At 40.1% G+C, this 15933-nt stretch overlaps 1 protein-coding gene across 1 annotated transcript in view; it reads left to right on the forward strand.

Annotated features, from left to right (window-relative positions):
• TBC1D32 (TBC1 domain family member 32) overlaps positions 1 to 15933 on the forward strand; it is a 232910-nt gene that overhangs the window by 54288 nt on the left and 162689 nt on the right. The window contains exons 15-17 of the mRNA XM_018563470.1: positions 2599 to 2741; positions 6195 to 6316; positions 12258 to 12468. Of these exons, the coding sequence (XP_018418972.1) occupies positions 2599 to 2741; positions 6195 to 6316; positions 12258 to 12468 (476 nt within the window). The remainder of the gene's footprint in view (positions 1 to 2598; positions 2742 to 6194; positions 6317 to 12257; positions 12469 to 15933) is intronic.

Below are 15933 nucleotides of genomic sequence, written 5' to 3' on the forward strand. Positions count from 1 at the left end.
CAGATATGCATCCCCATTAGCACAGAAACAAGTGCTCTGGCTTGTTCACAGCCTGTGCATGTGCAGTGCACTCTCTCATTCTGTCATGGCAGTGGCTGAGTTCAGCATTGTGCGACAGTAGGAGAGATTACACACTGCGCATGCATAGGGTTTAAAAAAGTCAGAGCGCTCATTCCTGCGCTGATGGGGATGCTCTTATGGGGCCCATTCTAGCTGTTTTACAGACAGGCTGAGGAGAGGCCACACACAGCCTACAGGTATACCATGGAAATTAAAAATCTTTTCAAAGCCTATTTTTTTCTGAAATCAGAGGCTCTGTAGAATAAAATAGTGGCAGTTGCAATTTTTTATATTGCACAATATTTGTGCAATTGTTTATCAAACCTATATTTTCAGGGAAGATACACTAAATTGAATTTTAGTGTGCACAAACTCAACAAACTCAATATAACTATAATTTAACAAAAAAATGGGGTTGTGTTGAGTATGGAGATACCAAACATGTCAGGCTTTAAAATGGTGTGCTCACTGTGAAATAGGGAGAGAATACAGTACCCAAAAGTGTCCCTAGGCAACACTTTAAAAGCTTTTATAGGCCATCAGTTTATAGTTAATGGTGGCCCTAGCTTTTTTGCCCTTACTCCGCCGTCCGCGACAATACTTCACATGGGTGGTGCAGTCTTTGTATTTGAATGTTATGCATGGGGTGACTGGGTTGCTTTCCAAAAAAATATATATATATATTTATATTTTTTTTCACTTTCACTTTATTGCTATTAAATAGGGATCTATCAAGCTACAATGCAAATTCTAGTTTTTGATTTCTTTGTATATTCTCTCAAGGAGGACAAAAACACTGTGGGAAACATTAATTTAATCTGTGAAGGCAAAAAAATCTTAAAGCTCAATGCATCTTAAGTTTCTCAATTAGCAAAAATATTCCCAAAGTAGAAAAATGTTTTGCTGAAGTTCCTCTTAAAACTGAAACATTTATTTATGTGTTTAAAACTGCTATCAAGTAAAGAAAAAAAACAAACGTTTTTTGTTAAAGCAGTTAAGGACCAAGGTACGCCCTTGGTTTGTATTTCATCCAAATACTATGATTTACCCAAAAGCCTAAGGCTGGTCATAGACTGTTAGAACTTCAGTTGTGATTTTATTTTTTTTACAGTTTGTGGCGCTGCCAAAGATTTTTGTCCAAACATTGATACAGCCAATCAGCTGTAGTCATTATTCATGTATTCTGACAGCGGCGGATACCAGCTGTCAGAATACATTAGCTGCCGCAGGAGATTTGTCCTTCCACGCTGTTTAGCATGCATGAACAAACCTGTTTTTTTGTGTTTTTTGTGTGTGTGTGCACGTTCAGCCCGCAGGCTGAACAAAAAAAATTTAATGGTTTATGTCCAGCTTCACAGTGTGCACATTTTAGGTCTCTGGGGTCCCACTCTGTGTAGGAGGTGCTGTCAGCTTTGCATGTCTGTGTGATCAGTGGAAGGATCTTTTACTTGAAACCAGTGTCTGTCAACCTTTTTCATTCACAGCACCCTTTAAATGTATGGCAGGCACCCCAGTCTAAAATGTAAAATATGTAAATGTAAACATGTAATAAACAAATTCATACATGACTCTTATCCTAGTTAGGGGTCTGCTATGAAATTTAAGGGGGGGACCTCACACACACACACACACACACACACACACACACACACAATGTGGTGTTCCCTCCTTCAATTCAGAGTCCCCCCTATTATTCATATTTTCTTCATATAATAGTGGAAGGTGCCAAAACTCTTTATTTTGTTTTTGATAAAGTGGGGAAAGGTTTGTATTGCCTTTTGTGTCCTTATTTGGATATACAACAGAAGCTCTGTGGTTTTAAAGTAGCCCCCCTTTTTTTTCTTTTCTTTCTTTTTTTTTAACTATTTGCATTACATTTTTACACATGTTGATACATATTTAGTTTTACAGCAACTCTGGCTTTTTACTATATTATGGCATTTTACTATATTATTCATATTTTCTTCAAATAATAGTGGAAGGTGCCCAAACTCTTTATTTTGTTTTGGATAAAGTGGGGAAAGGTTTTTATTGCCTTTTGTGTCCTTATTGGGGACAAAAACACATTATCAGTTGACCTTTGAGGGGTTTTACCTTTTGACGATGTGTTTATTGTTGATTTCTCTTTCCGATCCCATTGACAACCATCTTCACATTTCTTATATGGGCATCACAAGGGCAAGAAGTGGGGGAGGAGGACACCCCCAATGGAGTCACAGACTAAAATAAAAACCTGATTTAAAATGTAAAAATGGCTGGAGTTAAGCTTTAAGTTCATGCATTATTTTCTTTAACTGTTTAATATTATGTGATTTCAACACTCACCATACTTCATCATTTAGCATTTGACTTTAACACTAGTGTAGGTGTTCCTCAAATATAGGCCTAGAACCAATGGCACCTTTCTTTTTTTAAGTTAATTGACGAACACAAATATTACAGAATTTCTGTTTTATTACTTTGTCTTCCTCTACATAACTTCATTGTACCAACTCTAAGGAGCCTATTAACATATGTTTTCATGTTTTTAATTCATAGGCAATTTTTCTCCAGCAAGCTTGGCTGTGGAAGTCCTTAGAATGCTTTGTGACCGCAAAGAATGTGCCAGTGAATGTTTGTACACTGGAGCTGTTATTGACAGCCTCCTTTCACCAATACAAAAATTACTGAAAGGAAAAAAGGTCAGTAACAGAGAATTCATGTAGGCAGTTGTTTTTTTTTCACATCTAATGTTTGTAAATTATTTTAAGTTTGATATTCAAAACACCATATCCTGTAAAAAGACATAAGGTTCAATTAATAAAGCTGACACATCAGGATAAAGTTCCTTATTTTAAAAATGAAGAAATTATTTTCAGTTGAGTCACACTAGGTTTGAAAATTACAGTCACATGGCTAAAATAAAGATCCCCAGGGCTAGTTCACACCAGATGCAGCTGTGAGGCAGTCGGTTCAGTTTGGGATCTGCATAAAAAATGCATCGCATTGCTAATAATACTGAGCACAAAGAATCCCATTGTTTTTTTGCATGGCCCCTGTTCACACCTGAGCATTATGTCATGTAGCGAAGCGCCTGCCGCTGGTACCAAAAAGTACACAAGTTACTTTTCTTCTGATTTCTGCCCTTTTGGCCCTATAGACCTCAATCAAAATGCCTGGAAATGCGAGACACGAGCGTTTTTGTGCATTTTTTTTTAGCGTTGTGTTGCTTGTTTGTTAAGCAACAGCCAGTTTTCCTCTGCAAAAAACTCTGGGGAACAAAATGGATAGCACAGGCTAGATGCATTGATGCGTGCAAAAACGCTAAAAAATGCTTAAAGAGAGCCTTAAAAAAGTCTTGAAACACTGCCGCCTAGGTGTGAATGCGGTCTAAGCATTGGGCTGAAGAAAACTGTGGATGCTAGGATGCTATGGAGCCAGGTGGTTGGAGTTCAGGCCTGCGGCATCTGCAGATAACATTTTTTGTTTTTGTTCAATTTTTTAATATAGCCCTGCATTAAAAAAAATCTCTTTTAATTTTATTTGTAAATAATTTCAAGGTTCTTTGTACCAGAATCATTTAAAAAAGGGGCAAATTGCAGAATAAAACATTATTTGCCTTTAGAGACTGGTGTGTAATAATCTACTTTATGCAAATGGAGGTAATACATTTGATTACCATAATGTCAGTGAAAACCTGAATCTATTTTAACATGCACATTACAACTAAATCACACTGGTTTAACCATATTTATTGAGCAATGCCTGCTTTGGATATACCACGCCCACTTTTCATGGCAGTACTTAACTCAGACCGTACTGTAATCCATCTAATTTGGTTATTCATGCAACATAAATGTTAGCTTTATGGCCAGGACACAGCTCTCATTTTTGTGCCCTGCAATAGTCTGGTAGATGTATATGCCAAGATATAAGCACAATCCCTATCACCCTCAGGCATATTCAGTGTGTAGCATTCCTACCTTCCCATCATGAGCCTCAGACCACAGCTTTGACACCTTCACCTTGGTTGCTGGAGGACCTTGTATTGGCACTGTAACCAATAGTGGCTGATTCCAGTCTTTTATTGTATAACTTTTAGGGTCTTCTGTTTTAGTTGATTTACTGTTTAGTTTAACACAGTGTTAGTGTACTTTTGCACAATTTTGCTTATTGTGCTAGGCAGAGTGTCCGCCTGTCCAACCTCATGACTTCCTCTGCACTCAGAAACAAAACAAAATTGGGCACAGTCTCGATTTGGAGCAATATAGAAGATGCCCCAAACTGCCAAAGTTTCCACAGCTACTTTCTAGACATTGTGCAGCTCCTTGGAAGCCCGTGATTCTATTGGGTAATCTGACCTTGAAGCTGGGTCATAACACCTCTTGTTGTTCTGTCGTCTCTGACTTTCTGTAGTATAAGAGAGATATTGACATCCATATATGTAGTATTGTATTTGTTCTTTTCTTGTTACAAAGACTTGGTGTGACAAAGACTCGCTGTTGAATAGAAATTTGTTCCACTGTGACAGAATGACATCCCTTTTAGATATCAAATTTAATATGCTACACAGATGCTGACTGTGAAGGGGTTTATGTACCTGTGCTCTACTTTACTGTGCTTTACTTTACTTGACAACCACCTCTGTGCTTGGATAGGGCACAATAGCATGCTGACATTGAAGGCTGGAATTTGTTAAGGCTGTGATGAATAACCAGACATAAAAAGAGAGAAACTGAAACATGAGTTCCTAAACACATGTCCAATACTGGCCCGTTCACATGTCTTATTTACACCTTCATTAATAATAATAGAATTCATGCATCCATTAGGCAATTTGTTATACTTTTGTTTGCAAGCCAACAACTGCATGACAGGCAGTTAAGAAATTAGTTTGGAGGATATTGTATTCCCTCTTATCTCTATTTTTCTCTTTTAAATATTTCTTCTGTTGTAGGATTTTTTTACATTTCTCTTCAAAGCCCAATCTGAGGCAAAACTGTTTTTGTTGTATTTTTGCATAGCCCGAAAAAGGTTTTCTTTTTTTAAAACTGTTTTCTGCATCTATATTGAGGAGTTTTTTTCCACACTACCGCTACAGGATGTGAGAGAGCCTGCAATAAAAAACGTCCCCGTATTACCAAAGACGATATAAAAAATCTGGAGTAGAGCTTTAAGGGCTTGCATGTTTCCTATATTTTTACAGGATTATTCACTAAAGGGTGAAGAGTTTGGAGAAGGACGGAGACGTGAACAATCTAGGCCAAAATAGCTGATTTGGGAACTAATTCTCCAATTCAGCTAACTTTCCAGTTCAGCTGTGTTGTCCTATATTGTTCCCTTTTCCTGCCTTCTCTAAACTCTTCACCCTTTTGTGAATTACCCTGTTAGTGTCCATCACTATTTTCTAATTTTATCCCCTGTCCTTTCTTATATATACCATATGTATTACTTTACAGATGCATTCCTTTACCAACCTGCATTTCTGCTTCTTGGACAGCTACTGCTGTACCTTAAACTGGTTACTGTCTGTGTCTTTATCAAGTAGCATTAATATTAGTTGAGCATAAAAACTAGACACGAGACCTGAATTTGTGTTTTCCTCTGGAGTAGTCTTTCTGCGTGGTGAATACTGTGCTCCAGGCTATTTACTCTTGAATGTGTCACATGGTAACCACAGGTCTCATAACAGAAGGTACCAGTGAGAAGTTGTCAGTGCTTGGGAACATTGCACAGCTGCAGGAGCAGCAAAATGTTTTCATAGCTAAACAGATTCATTTTGAGAACTGGTTTAGCCATGTAATTGTTTTTGTTTTTAGAATTGGCTCATTTTATTTTAAAAAAATTCTAATTGAATACATTATTGTTTTTCCTATAAAGGCATATGAACATGCATTGATGAAACCTTTGCATATGGTTTTCTAACAGACTTATTTATAAAAGCTGTATTTCTTTGTTTATTACGCAGTTCTGTCTTTTTTAAGTTCATATAATAGCACAAGTATGTTGCGCAATGTATATTTGCATATGCCTTTTTTCTGTGTGCTATCCTAGCTTTTAATGAATGCCTGCTTTATAATCAGTGCATCTGTTTTCTATTGTTTTCGAATACACTTTCAATTAAGATCTAACAGATTTACTGGTTTGTTTTCCAGGTTCATGTGAACTGTGATGAAACCACTCTTACATTTATTGCTGATGTTTTAGCAAGAATTGCTTCTAATGAAGCAGGCCTTTCGCTTCTGCTCTATGGTGAAAAGGAGTACACCAAAAACGGGTATCCTACAATATTTGTATTAAGGATAGAAAAGTAAGTTAATTTTATGACAGCAAAAGGAAAAAAAGAGCGCCTTTATAGTGATGACACAATAAAGTATATCACAGAGTGCAGTACAAATGTAAGAATATATTTATTAATCAAGACAAATCGGCTTGTAGCAACAACTTGTTGTCATTTTGTGTCTTTGAAGCACAGTTGGACCACAGGAAGGAAGTGACAACCATATCCAGTGCAGTGCATCATTGCCCCTGGCAAGCTAAATGTGGTTCACCAGCTCCTGATAAATGCTATGTTGTCATAAGACACGTGGAACACATTGTTGATTTGTGTTCCTTTGCTTTCATGTTGGCATACTCCCCACAATTCTTGATCTTCTAAGTTATATATGTACTTTGAGCCATTATCTTTGACCCCTTTCCCCCCATTTCTATGTTGTTGCCTTTTTAATAATTCATACACACTGCCTTTTTTCCACTATTACATAGCAAGATTTGCTTGCCGAAACAGACAAAACAGCTCGGAAAACACTTTGTGAATTTGTTTAGAAAAAAAGCAGTTATTGTTGGCGGCTTTTCACTCTATTATTCCACTATTGCTCAGCAACCTTGTTTCTTTTATGTCATGTCTTACCATATTTAACTGTATGTTGAATGTTTTAAAATGAGACAGGTTTCTTAAATAATATATATGTAGGGCTCCCTCCTTGTACAAAAGTTTCCCCTAACACCCCTTTTACACAGACACCCTCCGTTTTATCTCAGCAGGGGATCTTAGACAGATCTGAAGAACAGAATGGAAACTGATGTCACATACAGTATGAGGCATCTGTGTGTATGTGTTCAAAATCTTATGATCAAGGAAAAACCGACCCGTGTAGTAATCCCTATTAGTGACAGGATGTAAACAGATTGCATCTGCCTATGTGCATAGTAAAAGCAGACCTGGAGACAAATCCTTTGCGTTCTGTCCGATAAACCTCAACAAACCCGGATGGGGACAGATCTAGGCAAACGCGTAGCTGCTTGCATCTAGCGGCCCATACTGATACAATGCAGTCTGATTTTGATCATAGGTCAAAAATGGACTGACGGAACAGTTCTGTGAATTAGGCCTGACAGCTTTGTTGCTGAGTTGAAGAGAAGGCTAATACTGGCCATACCAGTTACAAGCTAATTCTTTAATCCCTTTTAGATTTACCAATGACTATGCAGTGCTAGGGCCTACCTGCTTGTATTTAAATTGAATGGGTTTAGGTAGGATGTCACTCTACATAGTTGTTGGTGAATGCAAAGGAGATTGTACAGAAAATGCATAATTAAATTGTAATATATACTGTATGGCCACTTTAAAGGAGAACTATGGGGGAAGTGTTTTTCCCCATAGTTCTCCTAAAGGTCACGGGAGGACATAAACTAGCGTCCTCCCGTGACCCAAAGCTCAGTATATCGCGAACTATAGCTCGCGGTATACTGAGACCGCCGCAGCCGGGACGGATCCCAACATTACTGTCGAGATCCACCCAGCTGCGTGAGTGACCGCGGGCTCTGCCTATCTAGAGGCAGAGCCAGCTGTACCCGCCCCCTCCCCCGTCCGGAATCCCTGCAGGGAGCCGTGAGTGACCGTCACGGCTCTCTGCAGGGAGATGATCAAGAAGTGAGCGAGCAACGGGATGTTCGCTCACTTCCTGATTTATTGAGCCGACGTGTGATAGTTTAATTGTCACAGGTCGGCTCGAACTATGAGGTTGAGTGAAAATCACTCACCTCATAGTTCTCCTTTTAAGGGCTTATCCACACCATGTCCGGATCATGTCCAGACCAGAACAGTTGGTTCCCGGACCAAAAAAGCATCCCAATGTATTCCTATGGTATTTCTGGGCTCTGTTCACACCAGCACAGTCCATTCTGGTCCAGACAAAACAATACTGCTACTCTCATTTTCTCTGTTCTGGAATGTATGGAAATGCATAAAAAATGCATGCAAACACACTGGACTGCACCTGAAAGCCCATTTTAAGCTTTAAAAAAAATGCAATATGAACACGGTACAAATGCAGCAACAATGCAGTGCACTACGTTTGCAGATCTACTCCAGATCTTGTCCGAGCATGTTGTGAACAAGCCCTAAGCCAGAGGTATCTGTGAGCAGCTCTCAAGTTTATACAGGTGTGGTGCATGTAACATGATGTGGCAAAAAGTGGGTGTGACTTGATTTGAAAGTCGTGGCTAAATAACAAATTTCTGAATACTACATGGTTTGCAAAACTGCTGTGTTAGACACTGCGGAGAATCATAGCTTAAGTCTCCAATTTACTTTACAGTGTACATCTTCTGGTTCTTTAGAAATATAGTACAGACAGTAATATCTTTTAAATTATAACATTAAAAAGTAAAGGAACTACTATATTGGTGGTTACTCGGCCAGCTAATTGTGGCTTAATAATTTAAAAACTTAAGAAATGCAAATTACAAAGAGAAAACAGAATTATATGTCATATGAGACCAGAAAGAAGATGTTGCCCAGGCCCTGTCACTCTCAATGCTCTAAGACTAGTTCCTCAACCTTTTTTTTTCCAGTGATGGCACCCTATTAAAGTATGCACAATTTTAGGCGCCGCAGTCTAAAATGTAAAAAAATCACATATGGCCCTTCCAAAATCTATACCAGACCCTTATCCTAGATAGGGATCTGATGGGGGTTTTAAGAGGGACCCCACACAAAACAGGAGTTCCCACTTTCACATCAAAGTCCCCCCATCACATGAAAGTTCCCTTTTACATTAGAATCCCCGCTTTATATTATGAGTCCCCTTCTTTCATGTCACAGTCCCCCTTCTCACACTGAGAGCCCCCCTTCACATCAAGAGCCCTCTTCACATCAGATGCCCCAAAAACATCAAAAGTTCCTTCTTCGGGGCGTGGCTTAGCAGCGCATGTGAGCAAACGCGTATCCTTGAGCTCCGGCTCCTGTAACTATCCTGAACATCCTCCTACACTGCCCGTTTCTGCACCCCCTGTCTACGCCTACCGTTCCTGACCTCACCCGGGCACACAAATATACCTGTCTGCGGGACCGATATAAGCTCACATGACCAAGACGGGCGCTGCAGCCCTCGAGGCGGGCCCGAGATTCCAAGATGGCGGTGGCGCGAAGCTGCAAACACCTCGCAAGGCCAAGAAGGACAGCGCCAAGGAGGTTGCCTCAAGGCTGGAGAAATTCGATAGGGGCTCCTCAAAAGGTCAGTCTCGCACAAGCAAGGCAGAGGATGAGGAAACTTGTCCCGAGCCACCGACCCACCGTGCGGCTGATGATTCTGCTGCATCAGATATTGAGGAAGACCATGTGAGTCCCACCCCAGCTGCATCTAAGATACCTAAGTCTCCCAAGACCCGCATCTCATCCACTGAACCCACACTCAAGGTTGTTTTTGCAGCGGTTCAGCTGTCTAATGCATCCCTCACATCCCTAACGGAGCAAGTGCATGGTATGAGGGCTGACCTTTCTTTTCTCCGCCATGATCTCCAAAAGGTCAGGGAGAAGACAAAAATGCTTGAACACCGGGTGGGGGACCTGGAAGACCTGACTACTCCACTTCAAGCTGATTTGAAGATGGCACTGCAACGGTCCGCCAATGGCGTCCTCAAAAAGGACATTGAAAACAGACTCCGGCACAATAACATCAGGGCGGTTGGTATCCCGAAGCGGGCTGAGTATCCCAGAGCGGTCATATGGACACCCACTTCACATACTTGGGTGTCCATATGACCGCCAACCCCAATGCCTTCGTGGGCGATAATCTGGTTCCCTTGCTGACTAAACTAACTGTGCAATGCAAAGTTTGGAAGAAACTCCCTTTATCAGTGGTGGGTAGGATCAACCTGATCAAGATGATTTGGATGCCCCAAATACTATATTTTCTCCATAATTCCCCATGCTGGATCCCACAAAATATATTTCGAAGGATCAACTCCCTCTTTAGGGATCTCATTTGGAATGGTAAGCCCCCTCGTATTAGATTAGAATTCCTTCAATACCCCAAAGAGCAGGGCGGACTGGCCCTTCCCAACCCGTGGGTATATTTTCTGGCCTCGCAGCTTCAGCACTTGGCGGGATGGTCTCTCACTGAAGACCTCCCTGCCAATGCTAGGTTATTTGCACACATGTTCCAGTCTGAAGTCCTGCTGTCACTACTGGACACCACCTTGCTGTCCCGCTCTGATCTCCCTACACCAAGACTGCTCCCGAGGATCTGGGTGTCTGCCAGGACCCTGTTGGGGCTCTCTGAGGTTACCACCGTTACCCCACTGTGGGATAATTGTAAACTGCCGGAGGTACAAAAATTGCTGGGCTTTGTCTCCTGGAAGGGGGAGGGAATACACCTCTTATCTCAGGTTTATGATGCAGGCATACTATGCTCATTCCAGCAACTCCAATCTAAATTTAACCTAAAGAGGAACCAATTTTATCAATATCTTCAGCTGAGACATGCCCTATCTGCACACCCTGGGGCTGGCCCGATACGTATATCTAAGCTACCACTTCTTGAGCAGGTCGCATTATCCGCACATACCAAGGGAGTCGTCTCCCTCTTATATTATCACATACTCTCCCACTTTTCGAGTAAATATCCGCTTAGGTACAGGCCTGCCCTGGCCTCGGTAGGCAGTCACTGAATGCTGGTGACCACTAGAGCTATCGGTCTGAATGTGTTTTGTGGATCAGGAACGGAGGAGTGGGAGTGGAGAAGTGGAGGAGAGACATGGAGAAAGGGAGAGGGATGGAAGTCTGGAAGAAAACTCCACGGCGCACGTGTGGAGCTGGGCAGGATAACATGGTCGGATGGGTGATCGGGTAGTAGTGGAGAGAGAGGAACCGTGATGGTGGCGGAGGTAGGCAAGGTAATGGAGTCAGCATGCAAGAAGAATGTGGAGGATGTTGTCAGGATATGATGTGGTGGTAGTGGCTGTAGAAGATGTTGCTTGTCTGGTCGGGGAGGTAAGATGAGGGGAGAGTCCTATATCCCCCTTTTCTGGACCGACCCGAGCAGAGGTCGCAATCTTCGGTTTATGTCCGTCTACTTTTATGTGTTTGATTACTGGAAAATATATTCGGGAATGTTTTCTATCTATGTCCCCTTTCCAAAAGAACTCTTTACCACGTCCCTAGAGCATTGATAGCAACGTGTCTGCATCTACAGAAGACGCAGAGCCCTCTACTGGAAGCCTGAACCTCTTCCTAGGGTACTGGAGGTGCAGAGGAACCAACTGGCACTGGATATCAATCAATCGTTATAGATATGCCTTTTTATGAGTCACCTCCTTGTAGTACTGAAAGGCATATAGATGGGTATCAGCATAGTAGGGTGCCTAGTAGGATACCTGCATATTTGTGGACCTGCAAGGATTGCAGGAGCAGTTTATATCTCTAGTGTGCCAGTTTGGTATCATTTAGGCTAGAGATGGTTATTTTTATTAAATAAAGAGTTAAAAAAAACACAAAACAAAGAGAAAATACCAGAGGACACAGATATGCTGCTGCCATGGCTTACCATGTACACTTTGCCAGGTAGAAACCTTTAAGTATAAATTCTATTTTTTACTATTATTCTTTTTCCTAATTAACTAATTTTAGTCATACTCAGCCGCAGAGGAAAATAAAAATGTAAATAACCAAACATGCAGTTGTATATTACCACTTTAAGTGCAACAATTTAAATTATCTTTGGAATCTCTATGTTAATTTGTATTGAACGTTAGTGATAATTCAGCTCCTGGCTGTATTTGTAATATTATTTGCTGGGGAAATCTAAAGACGATGTAATATGCTAATAGTAAGGTATAAAAGACTATAAAGGGAAGTTTTTTCCTTTCAATAATGCTTTTGTGTGTTGAAATATTTGTCCATATACCTTTTTTAATTCTGTTTTATTTCTTCTCAGTACCCTGGGTGCTCATGTGATTGCTCAATTTTCCATCAAACTTCTTAATGAAGAAATCACATCCTTATCTGAATCAGACATGCTGCCTGTAGTGAAAGGGTCTTTCATATTCATGTGTCGCCAAATGTACCATACATGCGAAGGACTTCAAGTGCTGGCGCCTTATCAGTTACATGAATGCATTGCTTCTTCTTGGAAAAAAGAAAAACATGTGAAAGAAGTTTATCTTTTCTTTCCCAAAAATTGGCTAAGGTTGCGCATTTGCTTACTGCTTGCTGAAGTACAATAGAAAGGCAGAGCTGAGCAGCATTCACTTGGAAGCAATTCCATTTCTGTTCCATCCACATTGAAGCATATATCATCATAATTTTTTTCCAGATGTTTTTTTAGAGCATTACAAACTCCTTCTGATCAGAAACACATTGTATTATATTTGCTAACCTACGGATGTACTTCTACTGGCATTTGTCACAAGGTATCACGGGCAGTCTTCATGGCATGCATATATTTAACAAAAATGCATGTAGAGATATATTTTTGTTCAACATACACTCCACCCTTCGTTTTCTTACTTAAAATGACTCTGTTCCTTTAACAAATATATCAAAAATATATTTTTTTAAAAGCTGCTGGTATGTATAAAGTATACTTGCACATACCAGCAGCTACTTTTAGTCCTTTGACTCTGCTCAAATGTTCTGATCTGTAGTGCAACACTTCCTGATAGTGTTGAAGCTTGCCTTCTTTCCTCATCTCCCTATTTATTCCTATGGGCCCATCACTATAATGACCAATAAGAATGTGTAGGAGATGGAAGAGGAAGGACAGCTTCAACATTACCAGAAAATACTAAAGCTTTATATACTATACTATATATTTTATACTAAAGCTTTATAAGAGGAGCCTAGCATTAAGGCAGAGTGGGTGTACTGAATGCTGCTGCACGCACAGATTTGTTATGACATTTATATAGCACTGACAATTTACACAGCACTTTGCATACTGTTTATTCACACCATTCCCTGCCCTTTCAATCTCAGGTCTCACATTTATACATACACATACCAGGATCAATTTAGATAGGAGCAAATTAACTACCAAAATGCCTTTTGGAGGGTGGGAGAAAACCCACACAAGTACAGGCTGAACGTGCACACTCCATGTGGATAGTATCCAGGCTTTGAAATCCAGGATTTGAACTGGGGACCCCAGTGCTGCAAAGTAGATGTGCTAACCGCTAGCCACTGTGCACTTCAAATAATACATTTTTTCTTTTTTTATAAAAAAAATTATTATAAAAGAGAAATTTGTACATACACATGTGCACCCTTAACATCTTCACATCTTTCTGCTTTGAGGAAGGGACCCTGCGCGGCCCTGAAACGTCGGCTTTTTGGCTAATTGTGACGTCTTGTCCATTAAAGGGACATATTCATCTTTATTATTGAGTGCTGGTGATTTGCTTCTTTATCATACATGAATGGCACATCAATTGCATTAACATGACCTCGAACACCTTTTTTTTTTTTCTTTTGCTATGTTTTTCTTTTGTTATGCACAGAATCAGTCCATTAAATTACACATTGATCTATAATACAGCCATCATATCGAATGCCTTTCAGCCTGAAAGTCATGTGGGTACCCAATAAATTTGTTTGCATGAGATGTTTATAAAAAGTGCCACTTACTAATGCATCAGATATGCTAAGAAGTAGAGAAATAACTATTTTTTCATTTGAATTGGGAACCTGTCGGCAACCAATGTGTCTTTTAAATGACTTCTTCATCTTGGTCATAGTAATAAAATAACACATTCCCACTTTTCAATAATGCTGCCCTCACATTACTCAAGAAGTTTGTAGCACATGCAAATATCAGCAACCCCCCTACCTATTCAGACCTCAATGATGAAATTGGACCCTGCTGCGAACTCCCTCACTCCCAGTTTAGTGAGTGGAAAACCATATTTTGTTTTCCTGTGTGTGCTGGTCCATGTAAATACACATGGCAATGTTGATGCCTTCCTACTTCCATCTGCTCTCCATGTATCTCACTGGCTAGGAAGGAAATGTGAGGAAAGGACACATTGGTGACAGGTTTATTTTTTATTGCCAAACATTTTGATGAGTAAATATCACCACTTAGCAAGTCAGATGGCAGGAGTATATACCATGGGGCATTAGTCCTCAGAGTTGTTTATTATAGACTGTAAGCTCCTCGAGGGCAGGGATTGATGTGAATGTGCACTTTGTAAAGCGCTGCGTAAATTGTCAGCACTATATTAATAGCTGTAATAAATAAAAATTTACTTTGTGACAGGTTGTATTTTAACCACTGTATTACTGGCTGACTTAAGACAATATGAAACTTTTAATCTTCTCAATGAAATCTTCTTCTTAGCATGAGACCATCTACTCACCACTTTCACAGATCTGTAAATATTTCATCTAAATGATTAGAAAAGATGTTGTTATTATGCAAGTGATTTTGGGGGAGCATTAGGTGATTTCTGACATGACCCCCATGTTCTCCTGAGACCTGGTTGCCTGATGCACTGCCTTCATCTCTTTTAATAGCTCATTTCAATAGATCAATGTTTTTGAAAAATGCATTGCAAATAAGCATTAAGCAAATGGCTTGACATTCTAATTATCTTTCTGTCATAATTTCAGATGTAATAGAAGTGCAGAATATTTAAGTATTTATTCAAGCATCTGTTTTGCTAACTGTGATTAATCTTCTAGAAGAGCAGTGTGCTCACGTATGTCTGTAAAGCAAGTTTCCACTTCACAAATATGGTTCTGGGCTGAATCAGTTTATAGGTGTTCAATACACTCAGATTATCACCCAGATTAAAGTGCACTCGTCATAAAAATGTAAAGTTTGGCTGTCTAAAAAGGCATTCATTAGCACAGTTTAATGTAAGAAAACAATCCGTAAAACAAAAGTACTTTTACGGTAATGCATTATTTCTGATTAGAAGCAGCAGAGCACTTCAAGACAGTCTGTTCTTCTAGCCTCATGGAGCCTATCCTGCCCAGTACTGCCTTTGATTACTGGTGTCATCAGTGGTGTCAGGCCTAGGAGTAGGAATTGCTGTCTGATGATGGCTTGCACTTTTCACTACTACACAGCACTTTGGAACAGGTGACAATGTGGGCCCAGGCAAATGAACAGCTGTAGAATCTCTACTTCAAAGGAGTTGTAAAGTCCCAGTATATTCTATACTGGTAACATTAGCGTTGTAATAAGAATACATCCTATAGTTGATTTTCATAATCCAATCAAAGCTTACTTGAAAAAAAACCTTTCCTGTAGTGAGTGCTGCCTTCTGTCTGCCCATCCCTTTCAACAACGTCCTGGATTCCCTCTGTCCTTCACATCTCTTTCCCTGCTGCTTGATATAATGCAATCTCGATTTCTCAAGACTACATATCTCATCATGCAGTGCTTCCAGCAATTCGTGATAATTTTACATTGTTCAGATGTTGAGTTGTTTAAAAAGGCAGGCTCTGTGAGAGTTGCAACACAAAAAAGTGCATATGCACAGGGTTCAGTAAAATGTTATCACTGTCACTGATATCACTGGTTGCCAGGAGCTAGGGGGGGCTCCGGCCAGAGTGTCCTAGGCCTGCCCTAGAAATGCAGAGTCTGCAGAAAGCTGTGTCACCCCCCC

This window comes from Nanorana parkeri, unplaced genomic scaffold (genome assembly GCF_000935625.1).
Source record: "Nanorana parkeri isolate BGI_ZX_2015 unplaced genomic scaffold, ASM93562v1 scaffold22, whole genome shotgun sequence".
Taxonomy (NCBI): Eukaryota; Metazoa; Chordata; class Amphibia; order Anura; family Dicroglossidae; genus Nanorana; species Nanorana parkeri.